Here is a 27,973-nt window from a genome sequence, read left to right as displayed (position 1 = left end):
GCCTGTACGAAAAGACTGGACAGTCTTTCTGTTTGTCCGTGCACATTGCACATGACAGTCTTCTGGAGTCTGCTAGCACAAAGCACACAGTCCCTCAGCCCAAGAACAGAGTGCTGCAGCGCTTCAGTCGCTACCTAGCACTAGCAAAAAGCACACACCTACAGTAGTTAGGAGTAACTGTTGAGCCAGGTAGCCTCTTTGCACTGAGGCTATTAGAAATGTGTAATTTGGTGGTTTTGGAGGGAGGAGGTGGGATTTCGTCAGTTGATACTTCAACAATTTTGCTTGCTCATACTGGTTTCTCTAATCTCACAAATGCCAGCTTCAATTCAAACTTTAACATCATATCATTTTTATGTAACAGCAACACAAATCATTTAATTACTTAATACTGTAATACTTCAATTCTTTGAAAATTTGTCTCAGTCATTTTTGATCATCCTCTTGTCCTGAGATAAAAGGTCACACTCGTTACATTCTTTTAGTTTTGTATTTTTCAAAGTTAAATTATTTTTCTATCGGTGTCTTTGAGTCTGCATTATATAACACTATGCATGTTATAAACTGGCCTATTTAGATATGTAGTTCCCTAACATCTGATACGAACAACCGAAATCACTTGCTGCTTCCTCTTGTTGACAGGAAGCCTGTTGAGCTTGGCTAGTCATCCTGAAAAAACTGGATGTAGACAGTAAAAGCTTCCAGGAAAAACACGACATTAAAAGTAATCTCATCATCACATAAGCCACACATCAAACACACGCACACCCCTTCACTCTTCCTTTTTCACAGTCCTCTAACTGCAAAACAGGGCAAGATATGAACAAAGAAGCAGAACATGGCTGTCGCATATCATAAATCATGTCTGCTATGCAAATTCAGGGAAACGAAATGCTCTCCATATCAGAATGACCCAATTTTTATTCATGCCTAAGAAATACCTCAGTTAATTTCATAGACTATATAGATTCATACTGATTTGCATCCAACCCAAAGAAACATCAATTCAAAACCGACCTTTGGGAACTAGATGTGGCCGATGTTAAAAAAAATAGTACTTCTCAAACTGATACAACCTGAACATGGCAGCCTTTTTTCCAATATCTACACTTCAGCTTTATAGAATTACATGATCAAAAGGTCAGAAGGCTCAGACTTCATCATAAAGTGTTATTTCCAATGAGTCAAGGCACGGTCAGAGGAATCTCTGAGAAGGCCTGAAACAAGAGTTGACCACAGTCTGGAAAAAACAGATATCAAAGGATCAGAGGAAAAGCAGATCAGTATCATTTTGTTGTTCAATTGAATGCTTAAGTCTTCTTTAAATATCTTGAATGTTCAAAAAGGTGTCCATTTTTTATGGTAAAAGTAGCTTCTATCTTAATAGGACTGTAACTATGCATTATTATACTTGGATTCTGGATCTGGAGTACAAGACCTGATACACAATAAAGTCTCCAACAAGGGCTACTGATTGATGGGACCCAAAAATAGACGCAGGCTCCGACTGCAGATATACGTGAGGGCATGGGAATGCAGCGCAGCCAGAGGAAGTTCAGCCAAGTGAAGCTGATAAGGAGGTAGAATGAAGTTAAGTCTGATTGCAAACCCCCTTTTACACAATCGCGCCGGTCATTTTGCACGGGTCACTGCATGTGGAGCGTAATCAAAATGTGACTTCTCAATCTTGCCCTTTAAGACAATGGAGCAGTTTTTTTGGAGTCAGGAAGCTGGGATCACTAGGCAAGCCTCGATAAGTCCTCCTCCCTGCAGCCCGCCGCAAGAAATAGCGCAGCTGAGGCACGCTCCTGCCTCAGCTTCATTATCTGGCCAGAATCCCAACAGTGGAAACATTTTTACAACCCGCTGTGGCTACAGGCCTGTTTCTTCAAAGTCAGCTCTTTTCCTTCGGAGGGCTTCAAAGTGAGTTTTATAGGGGGCAGATGGAGGATCTGTGTGGTCTTTCAGATCATATTTTCATCTTAATCGCTTTTAGCTTTAATTTTGGAGACAATCTGGTAACGTTTGAATACAACCAACCACCTGAATACACAGCGATGACTGTATGTGCTGTATATCGCAGTACAATTAGGTAAGAATGAAGGTTATTTCAGATATACTGGAAAAATGTTAAATAGTGGAGAGCAGATGGGTTTGTGTCTTTTTTGCTGGGTTAAAGCAAAACGTTACTATAATAAAGTATCTTGTTGCAGTAACAACAGCCTGACACAGACACTTGGAAAAACAGGAAAGAACATTCTCGAAAAAATAAATAAAGCCAGCAAATATAGTTCATGTTTCAAACCACTGCTGCACTGACTGGAAACATAAGTGGACAATCAATCTCCTCTTCACCCGCACAGAATTAATACGCCTTCATTTACGTCAGACCTACAGCACAAAGCCAATGATCAACAGTCAGCAAAGTCACCAAAGTACAATTATGAATGACATTGCGTGTGTGTTTGTGTGTGTGTGTGTGTGTGTGCTCATGTATGAAAAGTGTGAAAAGTTTCTAACCCAAAAAAGTGAAAATGAAGTATACCACTGTATAAAACATATTTTGTTATAACTGTTTGGTAACAAAACTGTGAAACAATCCTTCAATAAAACGATGATGAAACAAATCGGTCAGTGTCAGCGCTCCAATTAATGTTGCCTTCCTGTTAGATCAATAACTGGATGCCTATAGTTTATATTGAGTGTTAGTTTGAGCTAGTGCTTTGCTAAAATTGAAAAGGAACCATGTCCCAGTGTAATTTCACACTACGTCTTTTTTATTCTATACAGAGTGAGTGCACCATCATTATTTTTATTTAGAAGGGAATTCTACCGATTTCCAACACCCCAACATCAGTTTGGACTGACGACTAGAAGGAAAAGTTGGAAATAAAAAAAAAATAATAATACAATCGGCTGAGTTAAAATAGGTAAAATGGAGTTCACCAGATTTCTGTAGTGCACACCTTCTCTCCGCACAAAGCTAGCAACTCTAAGCTACATTCGCCACTCCTAGCCCCTGAATCTCCAACTGATTGATTTGCATTGAGTTAATAAGGCACTATGTTAAGGAGAAAGAATTCACAGGTGATAAAAAAAAAAAAAATCTCAACTTTTTTCAGTTTGGCTACTCTTCAAAAAAAAAAATAATTTGCATGGTATCATAGGAGTGTAATGCTACATTGGAGGAGTACCTAATGCTGGCGGAGGGCAGTTTAATTTAAAACTACAGGAACATGTTTGTTGACGTTTTCCTATATGTCCTTCTTCACAAAGAGACAACAGTACTGTCATGTAAAATGTGCTCTTTGTCTGACTGGGAGTGTCATCTGCTACCTGATCACTATTGATGACTACTCTCTTCGCGACAGCAAAGAAGAAACAGATGGCTGGGACCTCCAACTGCTCGCTCCGGCCCACTGCAAACACCCCAGAGAGTTGACAGGATGTCAGCCTTAAAGCACACTGAACCTATATAACAAATAATATGCCGAAAAAGTATGAATGACATTACATATGTATGACTGTAAACTCAACGTTTTCAAGGGGGACTTCTGATACACTGGAGCAGGGTGGAGGGAGAGTGGCAGCTCAGCAGCACTTCTCAGGAGAGGGCAGAGTTCGACAGACAGACTAAAAGCAGTCCGTTCCTTTTGAAAGGCTTCCATTGACGTGTAAAACAGCAAACAGGGTCTCAATGTGATTGTCTTTCAAATGAGAAGATAACAGCACTCCACCTGACTGAAAATGACCTGGAGCAGAAGGACTGAGTCAATAAAATGCTCCTCTTACAAATGACATGCTGGAACCTGCGGAGACACTCACACAGCTTAGGTCTTATAGACGGAGTCGCAGTTATAAAGCAATGAATTAGCATCAAGAAGTGTTGCGTCTGTCGGCCCGTGAGTTATGGGTGCTATGGCCTCTCAATTACTTTTCCAACATTTCTTATTTTTGGTGAAATGATAATGCACACTGCAAAATGGACTGATGCACCGATAAAACAAAGATCTTATTAAATAAACTCTGGTGTGCACTTCAGTTGACAGCTAATGGATAATTTCCTGTACAAATAATAAACATGATTTATGTTCTTCTATAGTCTACAAGAACACTACTCTGATTACTACATCACACTGTTCATTATTGGCACGCAGCGCTGGAATTGGGACACAGCTTTTATCTCCGCAAAAGTGTCATTCACAGAGATCGATTCAACAGCAACACACAGCAGCTGAAGATAACTCAGTTTCCCCTTTGTTGTGACATCCAGGCTCGTAGCATTGATTAAATGCTTAAATAACCAAAGGTCACGCTCTTTACTTACGTGCTGTAATGCAGTATGGAACGTATTGGTCACTGGAGCAAGTTATCGATACCGGCGGATCAATATGATGTCCAGTTCTTGTCGGCACTTAATAAGCTGTAAGCCTATCTGATGCTGGACACAAACAAACCGGACTGAGACACGTGGCACGTCCATACAGCCCAGAGGGCTTTGACCCTTTAATGGGGCACTGATATTAGTTGAGCTAGAATGACATCAGTGCATCGACTCAGCGAAATTCAAATGAAATTTACACCGATACCAATATTTGTCTGACAGGCCAACATGTATGTTGGTCTGGCTCTCCTCGGTGTGAAGACCTGCTCACTTTGCAGTTGTGTAAGCCTTCTTTTGGCTGCAATGATGGAAGTATAATGTTGCCAATTCTGACGACTGCTTGAGCCACTCAGCTTTGCCCAGAGACTATTTGCCAATTGGTGCAGTCCCTGTCTCATTCATTACATACGCAAATCGAGGCAAAACCATTCATGTGCCAGTTCAGCACAGGAATTAGCATAAAATCCATGACAAATGCTCATTATGAGCTATTAATAACCCTGCAGCCACGGTCTGCTAGTGTAAAGAAACTCGCTCAGTTCCTTTACGAGCACATTCATGTGGCTTTAGTTGGCTAATAGTTATTTTAGTCCTCTTTCCATTACAGAACCAGGACATATTTGTGTTATTATCAGTGCCTCATGTGTGATGCATACGTAAGGCAGAACTAAGTACAGACCGAGAGACAGACAGTCCCACTGTGCCTCGCAGAGCAGAGGACACAATCTAAGGGCGTCATTTACCACCTGTGACTTTATTATTACAGTGACACGCTGAGAGGTTTTGTGTGTGTGTGTATGCATGTGTGTGTGTGTGTGTGTGTGTGTATGCGTGTGTGTGTGTGTGTGTGTGTGTGTGTGTCACCGTTTCTGTGTGTGTTGGTAGAGAAGGGAAGACAGGAAAAAAAAGGAGAGAGACATGATAGAATGCCTTCACAATTCAGAGTTAATGGTGTCGAATCGTGACATCAGGAACAGCCCGGAAACCTGAACTTAATGTCGCTAATTACAAAACCTGCAGCCCGTCTCCTGCCAGCACCGGTGCTTTAATGAGAGAATAATAAGACAGGAGGACAGAGACCTCTAATAACTTCCACATGGTGATCTCCTGAGAAGCTTTGAGAAATGTGGTAAAAACTAAGATGGACAATGGATTACAGGCATCGCTGTGTATGTTGGTTTCGAGAGAGAGAGAGAGAGAGAGAGAGAGAGAGAGAGAGAGAGAGAGAGAGAGAGAGAGAGAGAGAGAGAGAGAGAGAGAGAGAGAGAGCAAGAGAGAGAGAGCAGATAAATAAGCTCCTTCCAGCAATATGTGGCTCTATTTACTAATGTTACGACATAATAAGTTCCATCTGCTATCAGGTATATTGTGATGAGACACATGTCAACCTGCAGCTACCTAACAAGTTTAGCATTGTGAGTTGGCTGAAATTGTCTCTCGTTCTAATGTTTCAAATGGATTTGTTTTTTTATAGGGAAATTGTAAATTGGCAGTAAGCTAATTAGTGAGACCTGATAATGTTGACCGCCGTTGTTAGAACAGATAGACACACTGTTTCCTCAAAACCCTTAGGTTTTGGTCTTTAATTTTAGATGTTGGAAAAACAGACAAACTTTCTTGAACCTTCTGGAGTTTCGTGCTAACCTCTTAAAAGATACAATATGCAGATGCATATGCAGTAAATGTCAACACTTCCCTGGTTCCCCGAAAGTCCGGACGAAATGATGAATGAATTCAACTAGCCAATTCTTATATATTGCACCTTTAACATGTAGAGAAATCCGAAGCGTTGACAGGTTTGCTGCTGGCAGTTATGATTGTGGACCTATGACTGGACAATTTCTGGGTGGGGGAGGGGGATTCTCTTTCCTCAGTTGTTAATACTTAATTCATTGCAATTTGCTAGTGGGTTGTTCTAGTAAGGTGAAAGGTCAGGGTCAGTCGTGTCTCCTGAAGCAGGTTGGGATTCGCTGCCTTGCTGAAGAGAAAGATGGGCCTGTCTAAGCACAAAGCCATCCTGCTATTGTGGTTCTCACTGAACACTCCGTCCTCTGGCCTAAACATGTGCGAGATGATGAGATATTGTTGAGGATAATTTGAAAGAGCTGCTAACGGAAAAAAACACCAACAAAACGCTTTTGGCAGTTGCATGTGGCTAAATGTGCAGCACATTGAGTTTATGAGCCATACCACATATGCCTCTTATAAATGGTTTGGATGGCTATCTTTAATCTGGCTTTTATTCAAATGATCCCCTCACTCATCTGTTCTAACCAGTCAGTCAGTGCAGTGTTACACAAATAAACAACCTGTGCACAGACACAACATGTTGTTGATGAGACAAATGGGAAGCTAATGATCTGTGGGGAACTACAGAGCGGCAGCAACGGGAACAATGCGACGTAAAACAACAGATGACTTGAAAAAAAACAAAAAAACAGAAGGTCAACCACACAATGACACCAACTACAAAAAGACCTGGAAAACAACAGAAGGCACAAGCCGCCAATGTTGATCACAGATTACTCATTATCCCGTGAGCACTATTCATGTCTGCGGCTTGGGTTACAAACTGCACAATGCAGCTCCATGCCGGAGCTCCCGCAGGAGTACTGAGGTCTGTGGATCATGTTCACCCCTCTTTCTTCGCTGGCACAGTCTGAGGAGGCCAACACAGATTTAACCACATGTGAAGTAAATCTCCCCCTTTGTTGTTTGCTTTCCCTCTTTAAGCCAGTCCCTGTTATTTGTGTGACAGATGTGCGACCACCAATTATATACATGTAAGTGCTCATATCACAAATCAAGTGGCTGCAGGTTTTATAACAGCTATACCCACCCTGGACGACTCAGCAAATGTGCGAATGTGTCCTTGTCTCTTCCTGATTTCTCAGCGCACATTAAGATATCAAGTCATTCGCAGAGCGAGTTGTGGATAAAAAGTTATTAGAAAAAGAGGCCGGAGCAGATGAACGCAACATCCCTGCCTCCTGCAGCAGGATCACTGGGAAATCTGGTTTCAATACACAGCTTCCTGTGAAGGCAGGAAATAGTCGTCATTTCTGCAGGCAATTAACAAAGAAGCAGTGTGAGCGCTGACCTCGGAGCGGCTTCCTCGAGATCAGGGAGCCTCGCCTCCAACACTGCTAATTTAATTAGAGACCGAAAGGGCAAGCCGTGCAGGAGGGGCACCAAGGGAGCGTGAAAGGGCACCGAGTTAGGACCAGGGTGTGGAGGATGTGTGCACAGACATGGAAGAGGGAGTATTTTCATGGCATACAACCAGCAGACAGCCCAGCAGACGAGCAAAGACAGCATACACTGGTACAGACAGTTAGGCAAGCTGCAGGAGGGGCTGAGGACGGAGCTATTTAATACCCAGCTGAGACACGTCCTCCTCTGCGTTGGCCTCGGGTGATGTTTCTCCGTGTTTTACTGAGGCAGCAGCTCAGTTACAGCTGCAGGAGCACAGCACTCATTCATCTTTGAAATGTACTTGAATGTCTTGTTGTTGTTTCCTCAAAAAGAAAAAAAGCCTGCACTGTCTGTGAGATGAGGTAAACTTACTGCCTACTCGTGGCCTGCTTACTGTACAGCTCCTTGTGACAAACTTGTGACAATGAGTGCATTTAAAGTAATCTTAATTTCTCTTTTTGGCCACATGCAGACGGCCCAACAAGCTCAAAACCCTGATGAATTATCACATGATAAAGCTGATATGGCTAATGTGTTAGCAAAAACCTCCAACCAGCAGGTATGGAGCAACATCAGCATTCATTTGACGTCGTATTTCTGACCACTCAGTGAAAGCAAGTCCAATAGTCGATAGTCCGTTGACCGAAACAGGTATTTATGTGCTGGACAACCAAAACAATTAACTAAAAGACACTAAAAGGCTATGCAAAGCTGAAAGGAACTGCTGACTCAGGTGGCTGCTTTTTTCTGGGTTTGCCATGACAACAATCACTGTCACTGTTTATGATTTGTCCCATACATAAAAAAATTGATAAGTACAGCTTTAATTAGTAGGAAATGCACATTGTTGATGTCCTTGGCAGTCGTGTCTAATTTCAGTGAGAAACTGTAATTATGAGAATGTCTGTCACACTTTTATTCTGCAATGGTCTTACATGAGCTGGAAAGTTTCTGCGTTTGTGTTTCAGGACATCTTTTGGCAAATGACAATTAAGGTGCACGCAGTGAAGAAAGCTCTGCGATGGCAACAACATCTGGGCCAAGTGAAAACAAGCCTTTTCATGGACACATCATGACGTCTACATGTAGACCCTGAGCAAACATTCCCGACCATTTCAGAGATTTTCATCTCTGTGAACTTGCCAGATTTGCTACTCCTTTAATAGCCTGTGCCTTGCCCGCACCCCCACCCCCTTCCCAGCTGAAAAACATAAACACAAGGAGGAAAATGATACTAAAGAATCGCAGTGTTGAGCAGACAAGGACAGCCTCCCGTTTGTTTACATATTTCTGCCTCCATACAGAGAATAGGAGCAGCGGGGGAAGGCCGGGGGAACTTCCTATTTTGGGAAACAGCTGCTTTAAAGCAACGATCTCTGGAAAAGGGCTGGCACGGGACTCTACCTATTTCAGTTAAAGAGTCTGTGATTAGAACAGTTCTGTGGGAACCGGAGTCTTCAATCACAACAAATTTGTTGCGATAGAGCCGTGATAATGCAGGTGACATTACGGTGACCGCAAAACATCTGGCAGCGCTGCGATGTAGCGGTGAGAACACACTCCACTGGGTGGGCCACCAGCACTACCAGTGAGATGTGAGTAATGTTACTTGATATTAATGAACTGAGACTGATCTCATAAGGGGAGAGGTCTAAGTCATTGCAAAAAAAGTAAGCTGAGCTCTTGATACTGCATGTCTGATCAGTGATGTTTAACAGCTGCACGTCTGCAGTTGCTTCAAAGGCCGCTTAACAAAACCTTCTCTAATCTCTGAAAGATTAGGGAGATAATAGCTTATTAATAGCAATGTTGCTTTGATTTCTGCAGTCACTGCCGAGGACTGATTTCTATTTTTAATTACTTCAATTTACTTTAAAAATGTTTAAGAACCATAAGAAAGATTCTTTGTAAGTTAAGTAAGTTATAAGTATTTCTACATTACAATATACCATCATGTGATGAAATAATATCTACAGCAGAAGTCAGATGCAGGTAACCTTTGGATTATCTGGAAATAATATTGTGACATGCGTTGTGTGAAAATGTTAAGCGCATAATCAGTCTTGACATTTGGACATATTGAATGTGACACATGCAATGCGAAAAGTGCGACTGATACAGGATTTCTGAGGCTGACATCAATATTGTCACGTAATTGTTTAAAAATCACCCAAGGATCCGGAAAATGTGGTTATCAGAGACTTTGGCGGAGATATGAGGGGTCCATTGTCACAGTTTTAGAAATTACTATTGCATGGACTTAATGGGCCTCGGGTGTGTTATATAGTGGTGATTTGCTGGTGAATTTGAGATTTGTCAACACTGTCCTGAAAAATGGTGTGTGTGCTACTTTCTTTCCATTGGATATTCAGCAGCTACAGCTTTTACTTTGTGTATTTGTGCACTGCAATTTGTTAGTATTATTGTGCAACATACTGTACTATGCAGACACCAGTTTTCCTGCGATGACCTAATATCAGCCAACAACATTGGCCTGGCATTTATGGACCAGGCTCTGGTCTAGAATTAACTAATAAATGAATGTATGAATAAATGTACTATATTGCCAACGTACATTGTGAGCAATCATATAAACTGCAAGAACTGACGCAGCCATTTGATCCGAAACTTTGTCCGACCATTTTCTTGACCATGTGTGTCAAAACGAAACTTCATACACAACATATAAAAAAGGGGAACTTGTTTGAGAAGCTGACCTGATTTTCCTAGAGGGTATCATGAACACATTTAAGCTAATCGTGAAGACTAAAGACGTAAATGTTTTCTTTGGCAGACATTAGAGCGTCTCCCACTCAGATGGCTGAAGAGTTGGCAGCCGACCGTCTTTCTCTCTCTCTCTCCCTCTCTCTCTCTCTCTCTCCGTGTTGCCATGTGCATTCCTCATTAACAAGAGCCTTGACATATTCTGCTCTCTAAGATTTGCCTCTAAGCCTTGAAATGCTGACCCTGAGCCTTTTTTCCTCTGGTGATGTCCCAGTTCTGCTCTGTCTCCTCTGCTGAAAAGAGCCATGTTTAAAATCTGATGATGCAACTCTTTAAGCGTGGGTCTGGAAACTGCAACGTCTGCCCATCCCTCTGGCTGAACGATTCAACGCTTGAATTTAAAACCTCTGGTCGGGATGATGTCAGGTAGAGTCAGTGTGACTGCTTCCAACGTTCCAGGCCGCTTGAGCAATGCTGCGCTCTGGCCAAAAAAATGGAAAAACGATTCAAGTATGTGGAAACAATTTGACTAAGTTTACAGACAACAACTGCGAGAACACCGGGCGCTTTGTATGTAAGGAAAAGGGCATGCCTGGAACTTCAGGACTGCGCAGAGAGTCACAGCTGCCCCTGTCATCACTGCAGCCTTTAATGCAGCTGCAGCATATTTGCCTGTAACCAAAGCTGAAACCAGACCTACACTGTGTCAGAGCTCCAGGTCTGTGCGCCCTCACGTCCCACAGGACACTGTTACCCCACTCGCCGACCCCCAGTAACCCCTGTGTGTCAGGGGTTCAATGCTCTAAGTGAGAACCATGGTGACGGGAGCTCCAATATCTGATCCGGCCTCAGAGGTGAGATATTGAGGGGAAAGCAGTCGGGCCAGTGAGGGGGCAGCGAAATCGTCTGACTTGATATCCTGTCAGACTTAACCCAAAATGTGACCCTAAGGGTTGCTTGGCTTTTGAATCTGGCTGGTAGCCATTTTGTGTTTGTGTTCTAAAGCTCGGCTGATGCAGCATAAAGAACTTAATATGACCTCGCAAACCTGGTCTACCCTCAAACGTTCGGGTGGATTTGATCATTAAAGGACTGAGGAGAAAAAAGCTCCTGTCCTTTTGCTTTGAATTACAGTTGCCTCAAATTCACTTAATTTGTGCAAACACAGAAGCAGACGGGGGCGTGTTTGTGCTTTACCTGCCCTAAAATGCCCTCAGGATTATACTGAGCTAGCTAAAGACTTGGCTTATATGCAGGAGATTGACAGTTAGCGATGGTCTCTTACTCTGTGAGCACTCATTCATGACTTAATGTTCTCCAACCAGAGAGGAAGGACGTGAATCTACAAAGGGCCCAGCAGATTTATCCCCAAAGTAGACAGGCTTAAATTATAAATGTGTATACAGTAAGAGTCTGTCGGGCTGTATAAACTCCGGTCCTAAATGTGACTGAGTGCTGCAGGGTGCACAGAGGTGTAACTCACCTCGTAGGACTGGGGACGGCTCGGCTGGGCCCACACAAAATACTGGACGGACAGCATGAAGTAAGATGTACGGTAAGAGCTGAGCTTCTGGTGACCCTGAACCAGTTTATACAGCTCCAGACACATCAGTCCCGCCACAGCGGCGGTGGTGGTGGCGATGGCCGGGATGATCCGTCCAGCGATGAGCTTACTCTGTGAAGGAAGCAGAGGAAAGTCAGTGGGGTACCAAGTAAAAGCATCAATACAAACATCTAAAAATACTCGATTTTGGGATAAAAGTCCTGCATTCCAAATCCTAAGTATCCAGTGTAGAAGTATGGAAGTAATGCTATCAACATGTAACTAACCCTAACCCTGTGAAAAGTGAAAGTGCTCATTATGCAACAGGACTGGCCCAGTCAGAGTTATATCACTACGTACTACATCAATAATTATTATTACAAATACCATAAACATGAAAAGTAATTAATGTAGACGTAACAGTAAAAGTATTTTTTCAACACGTCACCCTGAACACATCGAAATATACTGGAATAGAAGTATAAAAAGAAAACCCTCGAGTAGAATATGACATCCAAATAGTAGTATAATACATGATTATATATATAATAAGATGATTATTGTATCTGTTATTTCTTCATAAATTTGCCCCATGAATACTGACACTAACATGGCCCCCGAACCCTTATAAAGGGTTTGCAGTGTAGCTGTATTTACTGTATGTTGTGAAAAGTGAAGTTATTCCTCCAAAGTGTGGAAATCCCTCTTTTGTGCCCCCTCACTCAGCAGTACCCATCCCCCCCACCCTCCACCTGTCTTGGCCGTGTGTGTCTGCAGCAGCGGCTGCCACAAGGCCTGGCTCAGGTGTCACCTCCCAGGCGACAGGTAAAGTGCTGTGATTAGTTCTGCTCCGGGAACAATGGGTGGGGAGGCCGTTTCTGTGGCTTTAGGGCAGGTGTGTGCAGCACCGGCTACTAAACACGCCCGCGAGGGAGGGGGAGCGGTCTGCTGTGTTTTCTCGCTTTTCCCCTGATCTACACCGCCGCTCGCCTCAGCTCCATCCCTCCGACTCTAATCTATACTCTTAACCCTTTTGCAGGGATTTGATCAGATGATGAACATAGGGAAGATTCTGACCTGGTGCCGATCGGCTGCAGGGATGTCGTAGTTCTCCGCTCTCAGGTTGGAAGCAGCGACGATGTAGTCCATGTGGAAGTTGGTGTCGTCATCCTGCGCCAGATGTGAGGCAAACATCACATCAGTCATTCGATATAAAGCTCAAAACACAAGGACAACATGTATCTGCATATGCATCAGTGTCCATGCCATGTGCTGTGGTGTCTGCTTTCAGCTTTGAAGGCTTTGTTGCGTCGCTTGGGATCCGTCTAATACGTGACTCGGTCACCCCATCAGAATGCAGCTGAAATCAGATTTCTGTTGTGATCGACGTGGCCGGTGAGGTCATGCCTCTGCTACCGCGGCCCTACAAAGGCTAGGTGAGGCGTCTATCACTCAGGGATGGCTTCAGGGGCCGCGAGGACTCTCCGAGCCGGCAACCTGATGCATTTGAAACCCTCCTACACACATTCCATCTACCCACAGCATGACCTGGGCACGGAGGGACACAAATGGAGAGCAGGGGGAGCACGCCAGTTTGGGGGATCTCATTCTTACGCGAGGTGATATTTGATATGCACCTGTCTTACCTCATACACCTTCACTGCTTCTCCTGAGTCACTGAGTTCTCAAGCAGGCTGCCTGACAGTCATCATCTACAGCCTCTCCAAATTCCCCCAGCACTCACCTCTGCAGCTACAGCAACTGAACACTGTCCGGCCCGCTAATGGCTCTTTGTCGAGCTCGGAGAACCACGTGCCTGAAGTAAAGGTTTTGTGTCTGTGACGCACCTTTTAGCCGCCTTTTTTTGTCACCGATTCAATATCAGAGGTTTTGAAGAGGTTTCATTATGACTACATGCTCCTGACTTCCATAGGGACAAAGAAAAATGTTTGTATAGAGGGGAGAATTTTAATTAGGCATCTCTTTTCCCAAGGTTTCCCAGGAAACCCTGGAACTCATCAGAGGGTCAAAAGGCCGACAGGTAAATAGGAAAGGTCAGCTACAGAGGCCAACACTCAGGGAGCACAATTTTTAATTACACATGATGTATTAGAAAACCATAATTCTGCATTTGTTTAATGTCGCTCCTGATGATATTTCTGACACAGACTAAGGAAATGTGTTGGGGGTTTTTTTGTCTCTTTCTCATTTTGTCGCTTTTCTTCAGCATCTCCTTGTGGGTTTAGTGAATGTTTTGGTCTGTATCCTGTTACAGGTTTTGTTTTATTTGTAATCGTCCAGATGAAGAACTGAAATCTTGAATTCGGACAAAGTCTGGAGCACTGCCTAATGCAAGACATCTGTTTAGAAGGACTGACTCTGAAGAATATTCCTGATAAAGCCGTTGCCAAGGTGCTACAGAGGAAACTGTTCAATCTGGCGGAACATCTCAGAATCTGTCCTGCTTGCCGACCTACTTTTTACTGTGTTGCAGACAACTGATGAGTCAATAAATGAATATTAAATGAATACATAAATATCAATAAAAACAATTCTCAATGAAATGGCTTCATGATCATCTCTATCAATCATATACTAATATCCAATAGTAGCTTAAATAACGCTTAAACCTTTAATTAATAACAAAGAGACACAGTTGTTGACTTAGTTAATGCTTTTACTGTGTTCACTCATGTTAACAGCATCTTTGTGAACTATTACATAAAGTATAAATCACTGCACTGACTTATTGTAATGACTCCACCCTTATTGTAAAGTGTAGTGTTATTCAAGTATGACTGACTGAGATGGACCTTTACGCTTGACTCCTCTAGTTGCAGACGCTTAAGGATATCAACCAAGTGCTAAACCTGATTTAATGAGCAGACGGGGAGAGATTATTTGCTGGGAGGACGGAGTGTGACAGTGGCTGGATGTGGTATAGAGGGAAATCTACCTCCAGGGCTCCGTGTGTGACGTCAAAGTAGCTGTCGACACAGTTACGGACAGCACGTCTCTGTCCTAAGTGTGTGCTAATGCAGCTCTCACATACGCCCGTACTGTACAGAAATAAATCTGCTCCACGTGAGCCGACTGACTGACTGAGGTGTGCTTTTTGCTTTCTTTGCAAACAGGATGTAAGCTTTCTAAAATAGATATCTCAGAACCGAAGTGAGCCCAGAATACAAGCGGGCTCTGTTTTTCGTGAACGCTGATGAACAGCACAGATTCGGGTCACTGAGGACCAAAGACGAGGAGCGGGGGGAACACACATTCTGAAAGCAGCTATAGATCCGAGTGCAGCTCCCTGCTAACACCAAGCCGCCAGTCTGTCTGCGACTTCTGCAGAGGTCTCCCTGCACTCCCGCCCTACCTTCTCAAAGTCGATGGGGTACATCTGCACGGCTGAGCCTTTCAGAGACGGTGAGGCCAACTTTCCTTTCAGCTCTTCCAGTCGGGCTTGGTCTGGCGCAAGGACACAGAGAAAGTAAAGAAACAGAAACCCTGGCAGAAAGTGAGGCAGCATCATAAAAACATCAGCGAGTTGAAATACCTCACCTGCTTCGTCGGTGCCCTTTGCTTTGTCCTCCTCCATCTCCTTGTCGGTGACGTGGATCTTCACGGAGGACTTCGGGGTGAAAGACGGCACGTGGACCCCCTCTAAGATTTTTCTGATTGAAGCGAAGTCTCTTGTCCCGTTGATCCCGTAGATCTGCCCGTACAGGTTAGCTGCTGCCATCACATACTCCATGTGGGTGCTCTAAAAACACAGAATTTACACTTAATATTGTGTTTTACTGTTTTTAGCGACGTGTAAAGTGTGAAGCGACTCTCTGGATGATGTTTACGAAGTTAATCTATATTGAAACATGTTGTCATGTATAAACAGCAAACACTTATTTGCATGTATTTGTTTTATATATAGCTTTTAGCTTAAGGAAATCTTAAACTGTGCTCAACACAGAGTGGTTGTGTCAACTCCTTCCAGCAGACCAGCCTGTGGGTGACACTGTGTAAGGGACATTGTAAAAAAAAAAGGCAAACCCATAGAAAGATGTTAAGGTAGTGCATTAAGGCCAAATTACTTCCCTGAACAGAACAGGTAGCTATAACAATAGGCCTGTCAATCAGTCTCTTCTCTCTCGGTCAGCACACACTCAAACACACACATCTTGCAACAGTGGCTGCTGCTTACCGAACTGAAACAATCCACATTTTTACAGTTGTTTGACTTCCCCACAATAGAGAACAACACTGCATTCAATTCACTGATAGAGCAGAAATGAGAGCAGTGCTAACGCTGCCGACTAAAGGGTACAATGTAGAAACAGAGAAAATATCTACTGCAGATAATGGTTGGGGGGGGTCTGGTCAAAAAATAACATCACAATCGATTTAATTGCGATCACGTTCCACCATCTAATTTGCAAACTTTATTGTCATTGTGCCTTTTTTTGGCACAAGCTCCTCATTTACCATACTGCAAACAAAAACTCGCGTTGCAACGTCTCACCCAAGTCGGAGCCACACAAAGTCATTCTGCCAATCAGCATTGTTATCTAGTATGCATTAGTTAGATTTCCCACCTCTAACTGCAGGGAGAACAGTGCTCAGGTAATAGACTTCCAAAGCAAAACAAATCACTTAGGACTACACTCTTCACTTGACTTTTCTGGATGTGTGAAAATCGGCACTGACCCAGGCGTCTGCAATTGTAGCACTGTCTGTTAACGGTGGCAGAAAAGAGAAGGTAATCACTTTTCACACAGATGGAAAGGCAAAAAGAAATTGTTCAGGAGATGAAAGTAAGATTGCAGGAGATGGAATAAACTGCTGACAGCACAGAGACGGGTGGAAAAGGTGAGAACAACATGATTAGAGGAGGGAAAATCTACTTTGAGAGACACCGTCGGTTTCTCACCGCTGTCTTTACAACCTTCAAAGTTCCGATATTTTCCGGCTTATATCACTTCTTATGCTACTTAAAATGAGAGTATTTAGGAATCAGCCGAGCTATCTGGCATGTGAACATGTGTGGAGGGCAGATTGTTATCTGCCTTTCATTGTCCATATGCAGGTTGAGTAGCCTTTAGCTCAGATAAGAATCCAGTATACGGTCGCTGTGAGGAAGAGCCTCTATCAGAGAAGATAAAGAAGGAATGTGAGTGGTCATCGCCAAATACCATGGCACTGGTACTGGACCAGACACTACTCACATTGTTGGGATCGAAGGTCAGCGGGTGAGGGCATCTCTTGGATCCAGACCAGAAGGGTAGACCAGTGGCGGTCACCTAAAGAGAAACGGAAGAGAATCCTTTCATCATTTGATTTATGGCAGAGTCACTTCTACACAGATTGATTTATAGGCCAACATAGCTCAGTGGAGTTCTTCTTAACACAGCGGTGACGTATATTTGGATGTGCGTATGTACTTTATTTTTGAAGAATTCTGACAGATGTGCCTTGAATCACACACGACACACAGCGTCAATCAATGCAGTACTTGATAAAACATCACTCCATCCTGTCTGAAACAGCAGGAGGCCCGCCATGTTCCTGTGGCACAGCCAGACTAATATTGTTATCAGTGGAGTGTTGACAACACAATTTGTTTGTCTGATAAAGCAACAAAGGGGCTCAAAGCTTTGATGTTCCCAAATGGTCCATATGCTGGAAAAAAAAAGAGAGTCTCCTACTGCTGGTGCCAGTTTTCACTGCAGGGGTGCTTTTCTATAGCAGCCAAAAGGCATCAAACAGAATCTCCTTTTCACAATTAGGAGTCAGACGGCTGAAGGGCATGTTCATGGCACCACTGACGCTTTACCCTCAAAAAGGTTCGTAACACTTAGCTTAAGAATGCATGTGATGTTCTTATGGTCCAAATGAGACTGATCAAAAACGTTACAACCAAAGTCAGATCAGAGTCAGTCGTGTTGCTGTATGTTTGCTGTATCCACCCACACCGTCTTCCTCTACGAACAAATGCTCAGTCACTTGGCGCCTCACACCCAGCAGAGCGGCCGTTAGTCATCCGTCATGATCGCGTACCCGTATTTGCCAGCGTGGTTTGTGACTGTTAACTGACATCAGCTGCCTTATCATAGTTCCTCAGAGGAAAAAAAAAAAGTTTGTGGTCGAAAGTGACTTTCCAAGAGGACAATGGAAACACAACTCTCTGTACGTAGGCAGCTGGGGCTGAGAGAAGTATTGGGGGGAAAAGAGAAGTAGTGCCACAAAGTTTCTCTGTGGTGTGTTGTGATTATGAGGATAAACACGGGCGCGAGTTAAACGCTCATTGTCACAAGTGAAAACATTTTTATCAGCGTACGTTACTTTTTGAATCCCGAAAGCTGTGTCTTTCTCAGGGGTCCCCACAGGGAATTTAGTGCCCCACTATAAACATTTAGGCAGACATGTGCGGAAGAAAGAGGAATTTCTATAACCCTGCAGGGACGTATAATTAGATTCGAGGCGGTCAGTGACTGGACTGGGATCTGGGGTTAGTGAGGGTCTGTTTGGGTTGACACTGATCCTTGCCCCCCCAGGTGTGACAGCAACATGTGACATCACTCTGCCTGCATGCTTCACCAGATTACAAACCCTCAGAGGTGCTCAGAGATATTTATCAGCGGGTCGGGTTTCAGACAAGGGTAATGGTGGTGAAGCTGAGCCCCGGGAAAATATGCTGCATTGCTCCATGATGAGACGTTTGAAAAGTGGAACACTGATTGACATTCCCTTTGTGCTAATGCCACATTGCAGCATTTCACTGATTGATGTCCGAGGACCTTACAAACACAACAGTGCCCCTCTGTGTCCACAAACATAAATTACAGCTTCACAATACTGAGGCTTGAGGCAGAGTTGTTTTTTTTCCCCTTGCAGTGATTTTACCTGTTCAGGAGGGAAACAGTGCAGGAGCTGGCGGATGTCGTTGTTGTAAAGAGTCTCCCACTTGCGACGTGCCCAGCTCACGCACTCTTCCCAGCTCGTCGGACGTTGTCCTCCGTCCTTCATGCACTCCAGGTTGTTCCACACCCCCTCAAGGACCTCCAGGGCCTCAGCGTCTCCATGTCCAAGAGTACGCTCAAGAAAGCCTTTATCTCTGCAGGAAACACAGCAGTAAAATTCCTTTGGATTAATGAGATAATGTATACATAAGGTTATAACCTATGCGAAGTAGAAGACAAGACAAGGACAAGCTTTGGCTTACTGGCCCTACAGGAATAGTTCACCCAAAAAGAAAATCCAGTCATTATCTACTCACACCTGTGCGGATGGAAAGAAAGGTGGAATTCCATAGTCCGCAAAACATTTCTGGAGCCTCACAGCAAAACATTATTGCAGCGCTCTCTTAAACGACTGAAGTAGATGGGGACTTGTTTAAAATGTAAAAGCCTCAAAAAATAAAGCCCGCAGCACTGTTTTGCTGTGAAGCAAAATGTTTTGTGAATGACAAAACTTCACCCAAATTTCCATCTGCATGAGAGTGAGAGGGCGAGATAATGGGTGGCTTTTCACATTTTTGGGTGAATTTATCCTTTAATCTGGCCATCGCTTGAACTGATGAAAGAACATTTGACTGTAAAAACCTAAATAGGGAAAGTCCTCCCTATTAAGTCATATTTGTGAACTATCAAGCTCAGAGGGGAATGACCAAACTTTGTAATTTAGGGTGTAGTCTTCTTACTCAGAGGGAATTCCTTTGACGCTTAGCTGTAGACTAATAGAATGGGGAAGGAAGCGTTTAGTCAGCTTGTAGTGGTGCTGGTCAGTGCAACTTTATACCGCACGCCTGGACAGTTCTTGCGACATCGTCGTGTGCCAGCTCACCAAGAATGGCCTTGCGCCACCAAAACAAAAGGGATCAGCCTTGTCTGCGTGCGCTTCCACCTAAACATGTCTAAACAGGAACATTTTGAGTCATGGCTCTGCACAGAGCTGCATGTGTGGGAGTGTAACACAACAAAATGTGACTGTTCTTTTCCATAACCTCATTAAACTAGACTTCACATTTACTGGACTGTGATATGTAGCCGAGCTGCCTCGTGAAAATGTCCAGGAGGGTTTTTAACGGCTGAGCTACAAAGAGGCCTCCGAGGAAAGCAGTTATTGGAGTATTCCTAAACACATAAAGTACATTCTTATTTCCAAACATCAGTATAATGCGAGTGGTTGTGTGAGGCAGCGAGCACCCTCTGGGCTCTAGTCCCGATTTTTGTTTCTGTTTAAAGACACAAGAAGGAGTGTAAGTGCTCTACAATGAGGGGGGGATTATAACAAATCTTACCAAAACACACAGAGAGACATCTGAAAACATGGCTGGCTTAGGAGGGCTCCGAGGCTCAAAGCTCAGACAGAGTTTGGACTGGAGGCTCAGTTTTGTCACAGGGAGTCTGATACATTATAATTAGGTCTCCTGACACCAAAATTCACAAATCATTCAATTCTAACATCTTGAGAAAAAAACAACAACAAAACATTAATCTAATCTTGTTTCCTTCACTATATGTTTATAAACCAGAAAACCTCTAATTAGTCGAGAGACTTTATCAATTATGAGTGTTCAAGCTGCTGTGAAAGACAGATTACAGAGTACAGCCTTGGCAAGACTGAATGTTTATGTAATTTTTACAAGGGGTTTACTCCTGAGAGCCAACCACATGTTTTCCTGTTTATAAAACAAAATAATGAGCTCGAAGCACTTCATTAGCTTTTGTAGGTTTGCTGGAATGCTGTGTAAGAGAGCAGAAGTGTCGTAAAATGAGAGTGTAGTGGTTATGTTAATCGGTTAAATGTAATATTGCAAGTTTGTCGGAGGCGACACTTGTTGTGGCAGAAGATAAAATCACATGAGGATGGATGTTGGATGTTGTCTTACCTCAGGAAGAGATTCACACTTTCAGGTATTTGTTTGAACTGTCCCTCAAAGTGGTCTCTGGCCCACTAAAAGAAATGTGATGAGTGCAAAGAAAACTCAGTTAAAATGTAGGCCTTGTATCAATAACACAATCAATGCAAATAGTAATTTTTCTTTTGACTGACAGGGAAAACTGAAAACCTTTGATATTATAATAAAACCTAATTCTGCAGCCTTGCAGTCCTTCCATTCAGAGTGCTATGGGTTCAGAGCTGATATTTTTTATGTTGTTTTTTTTTTCCTTTTTCTTTATCAATGCAAGCAGCAAAGCTGTACGAATGGCAATGCTGTTAGTCAGTTAGTTGGTCAGTTCATTACTTTGGTCCAGACTGAAATATCTCAAGAGATGCATTCTTGCTAGCTGCATGGCTAACTGAGCTAACTAGCAAACAGCAGCCACAGTTAGCAGCAGTTACTATTTGTATGAATTCAACAGGTGGCCACCTCTTACTTCCAGCTGATAACACTGGTGATCCCATTTCTTATTCCGCACAATTATGTGGTCAGATCTTTCATCTGGTCAGTATCCTATTACAACTAAAGCTTTATGACCAAAGACTTGAAGGCTTGAAGCAAAATTGGGTTCATCAATCTCTGTAACTCAAACACAAAGCTTAATTAAGTGTAATTATAAGTGCATGAATGTACCTGCAGGGTGTGCTCGATGCGGTGAGGGAAGTTCTTGAGAGTGCACAGTGGAATGGCATTATTAGAAGTGGATGTGTCCTTCCCGTAGGACTCTGTCAGGTGGGGCACGACCACGAGAGTATGACCCTTGCTCCCAAGAGTTCCTCCCTCCAGCATCGGCTTCTGGTGTTGAACACAGCGTTTATCCAGATACACCCCTGAGTAAAAGGACACATTAAAAAAAATAACTTTTTAAAGCATTTGTAGTCAAATATATTCTTCAAATGCTCTGGTATATTAACTGTGGTAATGAGAACTTGAGAAGACTAGATAAGTGTCCTCACTGCCTTCCACATTGTCAAGGGCTGCGGCCACTCCATCCAGACCCATGAAGAAGTTGTAATCGTACAGCCCTTCGCTGTCAGGGCCCAGACGATTCTGGTGAGCCGTGATGTTCATCCGTGGGTTCATCTCTCGCACTGCTTTAGCGGCGGCTTCCGATTTTGGTTTCTGTTAAATGAAAAGTGACCAAAATGGGTGGCTTGTCTGGGAGATAATGGATGTGAGCGATGTAGCTACAATCAGACCAGGTGGTAATAACAGACGGCGGGGGAATCACAGAAAATGTTATTTTCTACAAAATCAATATCCAGTTTTGTTGGTTTGTCTTTTAAACGAAACTAGACACCTAAAGTGAACATCCTACATCTTTAATAATTCATACAGTTTGCTTGCTTTACCGCCAAAATACAACAGTCTGTGTGTCTCACTGCTCTTCTATTATTAACGGTAGTAGGGGCACATTTCTAACCAGAGAAGACTTTGTGTCAACATACCCTCCAACTGCTCTCAGCTATGTGTCACATAAGTTGTTTAGACACTGGTGGTTGTTTACTCAGACATGAGAGATCAACTGTCTGATATACTCCCAAAGTAAACTGCACGACAAGTGATGGCAGCGATGTGTAATCTGACACAAGCTACCTCACAATACCTTCACCCCCAGCCTGACCCATTAGTGGAGCCCTCTGACCCTTCCACTTAACCAGGTCAAACAAGAATCGGTGATCTACGATGGCACGTGAAGTTCTTCGCCTTCTGGAGGAGAGATAATGTGTGTTTTCTCACCCTGATATCCTGAGACCTGAACAGGAACTGTCGGTTTAAGTTGGATTTCTCGATGAAGTCCATGTCTGTCACGGTGATGTGTCCGCCCTCTCCAGCACCGAGCCCAATGAGGGCGAAGTTTTTAAGGAGCTCACAGCCAATAGCGCCAGCTCCAACCTCGATGAATGACAAGACAGACTGTGTCACACTTGATGTATGCAGTGGTGGAACGTGACTAAGTACGTCTACTCAAGCACCATAGTTCATTTTGAGCATTTTAGTCTATTTTACACTTCCAGCAGCAACATTTCAGAGGCTAATACCATATCTTTTTAAATTACTTGTTAAGTTACAGATTAAAATGATTGATACAACATACAAATCAGATGACAAATGATTATGTAGTATTATAAATAGCTCCTTTACCAGCCACAATACTAATTTAAGAATGTTCAAAAATTACTAAAATATGATCAAATTGATAACAGAATCATAATAAATAGCAGTTTTGACATCATGGTGTCTATCTACGGTGCTGCAGAGATGTCTACTAATGTTGGCATGCAAACCAGTTAGCCAGCTAACCCATTCTGGTCCGCAAGCTCCCAATCTAAACCGTACACCGGTACACAAATAAACTAGCTAACTAGCTAAGGATGGCTACTGTTAGCAGCAATTAGCAGTTTAACTGTTGATATGCTGCATTCCATTAGTTCTGAGTATGTTCTTATAGGTAGTTCTAATATTTTTTTTCTTTTTTTTTTTTTTTTTTACAATTTTGTGTATTTATAAATGTTCATACACTTATGCAATGCAAATTAAATAAAGGCCATGTTTTACAGCCATAAAACACATCATTTGTTTTTCAACAGTGCAGCAGAAAATGATTCATCTGTTGTGGCACACGACTTGTTTTGCTTCCTGACACCTTTGCAGGCAGTGGCAGAGCAAACGCATGCTCGCACTCTCTCCCTCTCTTAAACACACAGCCGGCCAGTAAACAACGGCAAAAATAACATTTTCAAAGGAAACAGAGAAAGGGCTTGGCACCGCTGAACAGTCCCTGCGCACCGAGAGGTCAACACTGGCAGGAAATGCCACCTGAATCACAGCCATTTCCTGCATGTGCCATCATCAACACCAGGCAGGATCAAAGGACAGCACAGATGGAGCGCCCCGCATTTCAGTGCGGAGTGTGCCCCCTGCTGGACAAACAGCGGACCTGCCCTCACCAGGAAATACTTCTGCCTCTCCAGCTTCTCCTGGAACGCATGCCCGAACACAGCGATCTGTCCATCGTGCCTCGTGCCTTTCTGTCAGAGAGGAAAACAATGAACGTTCAGTTTACATCCAAACTTTGACTGCATACCGATAAAGTATGTGAACTGCTAAAGGTACGGTTTGCAGGATTTTCCCCCCAAAACAATGCACTCATTCAAGCACAAATCCCACTCGATCGTCATTTATGAGCCACCTGATGTCTCTTATTATTATTCTACCGTGTTCTAGACGTTTCTAAGAATGACGCTCAAAAATCGACAATCTCTCTCTGGAATGGTTTCATAGTGCGCCTTTAAACTGAACTGTCAACATACTAATGAGAAGTCGTCCTCTTCCAGTTGGTCCTCCTTTTCAGGGAGGCACTCCAGCGCATCAAAATACAGCCACTGCCGGAGAGGCGTGAACTTCCTGCTACATGCCTGCAGAAACATCACAGAGTGCACAGAGCAGAAAACAGTCAGCTGTATCACCAGCTCCACCACGCAGTAAGTGCTAAGTTATGCATAATTGACATCCACAATGTAACTATAGCGGTGTTGTACACCGTCACAAACTGAAAGATGGATGAAGACGAGCGTTACAGGCATTCGCCCTCACCTTGATAACCTCTTGAGCGGCGAGGCCTCCGATGAAAGCATTAATGGGAGCCAAGTCACCTCGAGCTGTGAAGGACAGGCGTCTGACAGCAGCTTCATCCAGCTCCTCCAGCTGTGCCACTGCGTTCAGCTTTTGCACCATGCCAAGCAGGGTTTCTGCATCTGGCTGTAAGGGAAGGGAAAGGTTTTTTTTTTTTTTTCTTTTTCTTTTTTACCGGACAACCTGCAGCATCCTGGAACCTTGACCGACCTGAGACCGAAGACGAGGGAGCCGCTGTTCTTTCTTCACAAAGCCGTGGAGCGCCTGGAAAGCCAAGTGCAGAGTCTGGTGCCTCGCTATTTTCCCGAAGTCATTCATCGTCAGCAGCTTGTTGTCCAGCAGAGCCTCACTCATTGGTTTCTGCAATTTATATCGAAGCCAACTTAATCAAGATATATTTGTGTGTGGTCAAGGGAGTAGTTGTCTTCAGTTGTAAATAACCACCAATGCTGATGAAAATCTATCTGATGTGACCTCACGGATGAGCTGAAGTTTCTTAAAGTTTGATTGTTGTTACATATAGTCAGGATCGCTGACTTCCCTCCTCACTCTCCGGCTCACTCCCAGAGTGACAATCGACCAAATGAGATGCGCAGTTAAACTGAATAAAAATCACAGATTTCTCTGGGCTTGGAAACGTTTGGGACGACTAGAGCATGCAGCAAAGGTGTGATCATTTCCAGATACCTGAATGCAGACGTGCTGCATATTATATATTTGAGTTCAAACAAATGTATATACTTACAAAATGTAGCTTGAAGGGCTGTTTAACCTCAGTCACTATTCCGCCCCGCTCATACTTGGAAAAGCCTGAAGTGTCACAAATGCTGAAGGAGTACAGGCCTGGCAGAGGACGGAGGAGACAGATGACATTATAGGGGTGGAAATGCTGAGAGGCATGCAGCGGGCTGGAGCGCAGCCGAGTGTCGGATCAACAGCCGAGGAAAGAAAGTGAAACAAAGTGATCATAGCGAAAGTGAAATTAACCTCTGACTTCGATCTCCATGGGCTCCATCCTGTTGAGCTCCGTCATGCCTTGGACCTCAGAGAAGGAAACTTTGTCGCCGTTTGAAAACGAGTGTCTCCGATCATCCATGCAGAGCACCACTCCAGGGTTGTCCTAAGATAAAGCCCGGATGACAACCTTTAAATCTGATTTTAACACTTGAGAAATGTTCAACCAAGCATCTAGAAAACCTGTGCAAGACATTTGGATTGGAAATGATCTAAAGATTAATTAGACAGTCCTTCTGCGTTGAGGTTTTATGCTGTGCATATTTTACATTCCAGGTTAAGCTAACTGGCATCTCTTCGATGCATGAATGTTACCCAACATGTTGAGCAGGTTCTAATACAGATTACTGGATTTGTTTGCGACTTTTCTGCTGCCAGTAACATAAAACAAAAAAAGGTGTCACCTGAGTGATTCCTTGTATCATCGCAGATGCAGGCGTCTCTCCATCCTTATCCAAGACCTCAAACTCCTCCCCGAAGTCACAGAACAACTGACTGCAAACAAACCGCAAGGTTTTCATTTCTTTCTCCTTTCCATGCTTTATTAAATAAACTATGTATATTCATTTTCTTGCCCACTTACCCACAGAGTCCTTTGGTGTCTGCGACGATGAACCTGATGCCCCGTGAATGGCACAGTTCACCAAAACGCTTCTGCTCATCAAGTGAGGAGTCAGTGAGGACCACCACCTGAGAAATCAAAGTCAGGAAAAACTGATCCGTCACGTGGATGATTTAGAGTAAAGCAGGGGGCATCTTGCGTCTGTCAATCAGACCTTTGAAGTCACAGACATTTTGTTGTCAAGACTCGTACCTGGAATCGCAGAAGCAGCTCTTCATCCAGCGCTCCGGTGTGGGCCGACACCCGCACACGCGGGTTCAAATCGGACAGCTGCTGCAGGGAACACGTGGCTCGGTTCTGACCGAGATCAGACTCCTTCAGGAAGAACTGGCGCAAAGATAAAAACCACATGTTTTTAAACCACAATCTCAGCTCAAGGTCCACCTTCAGCTCTTATCACTGCATTACAAAGCAAGCTGTGCTCCTTCACTTGTAGTGAAACGGTAAAATGCCCACATGAGCACCTCATGAATCTTTTGTCAGCAGCTGATTCAAGGGTAAAGAATGGCTGACATAAATATTTTACGGCATTTAGCAGACACTTTTGTCTTTGAGTCATCAAAGTTAGTAAAAGTTAACCTTTTCTGCTGTTTTTTAACAACATGCTGTTTTATCATTGCCATGGTACCCTCACAAACTTTATGACATTTAAATGGACAAGCAATAGTGAAGACTTTCACTTTAGCAAGGTTGATTGTACCTGCTCTGACAGGAAATGCTTTAGTTTAAACCTGTTCTGTGGGTTACATCTGACAAATACAGTACAACTAAAATATGTATTTTTGTTTGTTTGTTTGTTTGAGCAGATCAACGCTACAAGGTCAGCTGTACCTGGGAGGACAGGTCGGTCCACTCAGCCTGGCCCTCATCCTGGACGGTGACAGACTTCACTCCGGACAGAATCACGTTTTTGGCAATTTCTACACCGAGACCGCGCATACCTGCGATCAGGACGTCGGTTGTGCCCATCCGGTGCATCGCGTCATGGCCCAGAACATACCTGTGTGAACAACAAGTGGATCTGCAGCACAGACTGTACCGTACAGGTAAAGGTGACCCCCTCGTCAGTGTGTGGAAGTACTTACAGCTGCCTGGAGTAGAAACCCTCATCGATGTCTGACATGTTGCTCGTGTAGCTGGCAGTCTCCAGTGAAAAGTGTGACTAGTTTGAGTTAACGGGTCGAACCAGCAGTAGAAAGTAAATGCCGGTTTGTGTGAGTGTGTGGGTGAGACGACAGATTCTCAAAGAAACCATTTCACTTTCGTTTCAGGATTCTATGCTTGCTTTCTGTATGCCGACACTTCCTGGTATTGGCCACTAGAGGGCGACTCCGGACTGTTTAACGAGCTGTGACCGTGTCTCCGACTGGAAATCTCTATTAGTGCACAGTCACTGTTTGTGAATGTGGGCTGTGACCTGGAACTGAAACTTGAGTTTATCCATTCTCTCATTGTTTGTTTATATTATCTAAAGAAGGGTCAATGCACATCAATTAACACGAACACCAAAGTCTATCTTGTATGTTTTTCTTTCTCTATTTATTTTCTATTTAATTTCATTACGTCTGATTCTTTTTCCTGTACTTGTTGCATCTCGAGGTAATGAAGCAAGGGAATTTCCCCATTGTGGGATAAATAAAACCTACCTAAACTAATCTAATCTAATCTAATCTAATCTAATCTAATCTAATTACAAAAGCATGTGGACACAGGAAATTAGTAAAGACAAAGACACAATCACATTGTCCCAGATTGCGACAACATATTTGATCATCTAATAACCACTGTTGTATGGATCTGGAGGAAGAGTTAAGAGATGTGATGTCCCGTAGCTGGAAGTACGGTATTCCAATGAGTATACCAATGAGTTTATACATTTGCATTAATGTTCCTTGATTGACTATTCAGTTTGAACTAATC

At 43.4% G+C, this 27,973-nt stretch overlaps 1 protein-coding gene and 1 long non-coding RNA gene across 2 annotated transcripts in view; one reads left to right on the top strand and one right to left on the bottom strand.

The window, feature by feature from the left end:
* uba7 (ubiquitin-like modifier activating enzyme 7) overlaps positions 1–27,318 on the bottom strand; it is a 35,310-nt gene extending 7,992 nt beyond the window's left edge. The window contains exons 1-21 of the mRNA XM_037101628.1: positions 27,139–27,318; positions 26,885–27,053; positions 26,246–26,380; positions 26,015–26,121; positions 25,836–25,926; positions 25,405–25,537; positions 25,163–25,260; positions 24,628–24,777; positions 24,379–24,543; positions 24,096–24,200; positions 23,733–23,813; positions 22,522–22,677; positions 21,738–21,903; positions 21,415–21,611; positions 20,728–20,792; positions 18,741–18,951; positions 17,063–17,137; positions 15,405–15,606; positions 15,220–15,311; positions 12,924–13,016; positions 11,787–11,978 (exon numbers count right to left, since the gene is read on the bottom strand). Coding sequence (XP_036957523.1) covers positions 11,787–11,978; positions 12,924–13,016; positions 15,220–15,311; positions 15,405–15,606; positions 17,063–17,137; positions 18,741–18,951; positions 20,728–20,792; positions 21,415–21,611; positions 21,738–21,903; positions 22,522–22,677; positions 23,733–23,813; positions 24,096–24,200; positions 24,379–24,543; positions 24,628–24,777; positions 25,163–25,260; positions 25,405–25,537; positions 25,836–25,926; positions 26,015–26,121; positions 26,246–26,380; positions 26,885–27,053; positions 27,139–27,176 — 2,721 coding nt within the window. The 5' untranslated portion in view covers positions 27,177–27,318. The remainder of the gene's footprint in view (positions 1–11,786; positions 11,979–12,923; positions 13,017–15,219; positions 15,312–15,404; positions 15,607–17,062; positions 17,138–18,740; positions 18,952–20,727; positions 20,793–21,414; positions 21,612–21,737; positions 21,904–22,521; positions 22,678–23,732; positions 23,814–24,095; positions 24,201–24,378; positions 24,544–24,627; positions 24,778–25,162; positions 25,261–25,404; positions 25,538–25,835; positions 25,927–26,014; positions 26,122–26,245; positions 26,381–26,884; positions 27,054–27,138) is intronic.
* On the top strand, positions 26,355–27,568 carry LOC119021375. The gene is made up of 3 exons (XR_005075544.1): positions 26,355–26,496; positions 26,860–27,099; positions 27,325–27,568. It is a non-coding gene; the product is annotated as an uncharacterized LOC119021375 (long non-coding RNA).
* Positions 27,569–27,973: the final 405 nt, after the last annotated feature.

This window comes from Acanthopagrus latus, chromosome 6 (assembly GCF_904848185.1).
Source record: "Acanthopagrus latus isolate v.2019 chromosome 6, fAcaLat1.1, whole genome shotgun sequence".
NCBI classification, from domain to species: domain Eukaryota; kingdom Metazoa; phylum Chordata; class Actinopteri; order Spariformes; family Sparidae; genus Acanthopagrus; species Acanthopagrus latus.
Note: the sequence above shows the minus strand (reverse complement) of the source record. Positions and strands in the feature narration are given on the sequence as shown.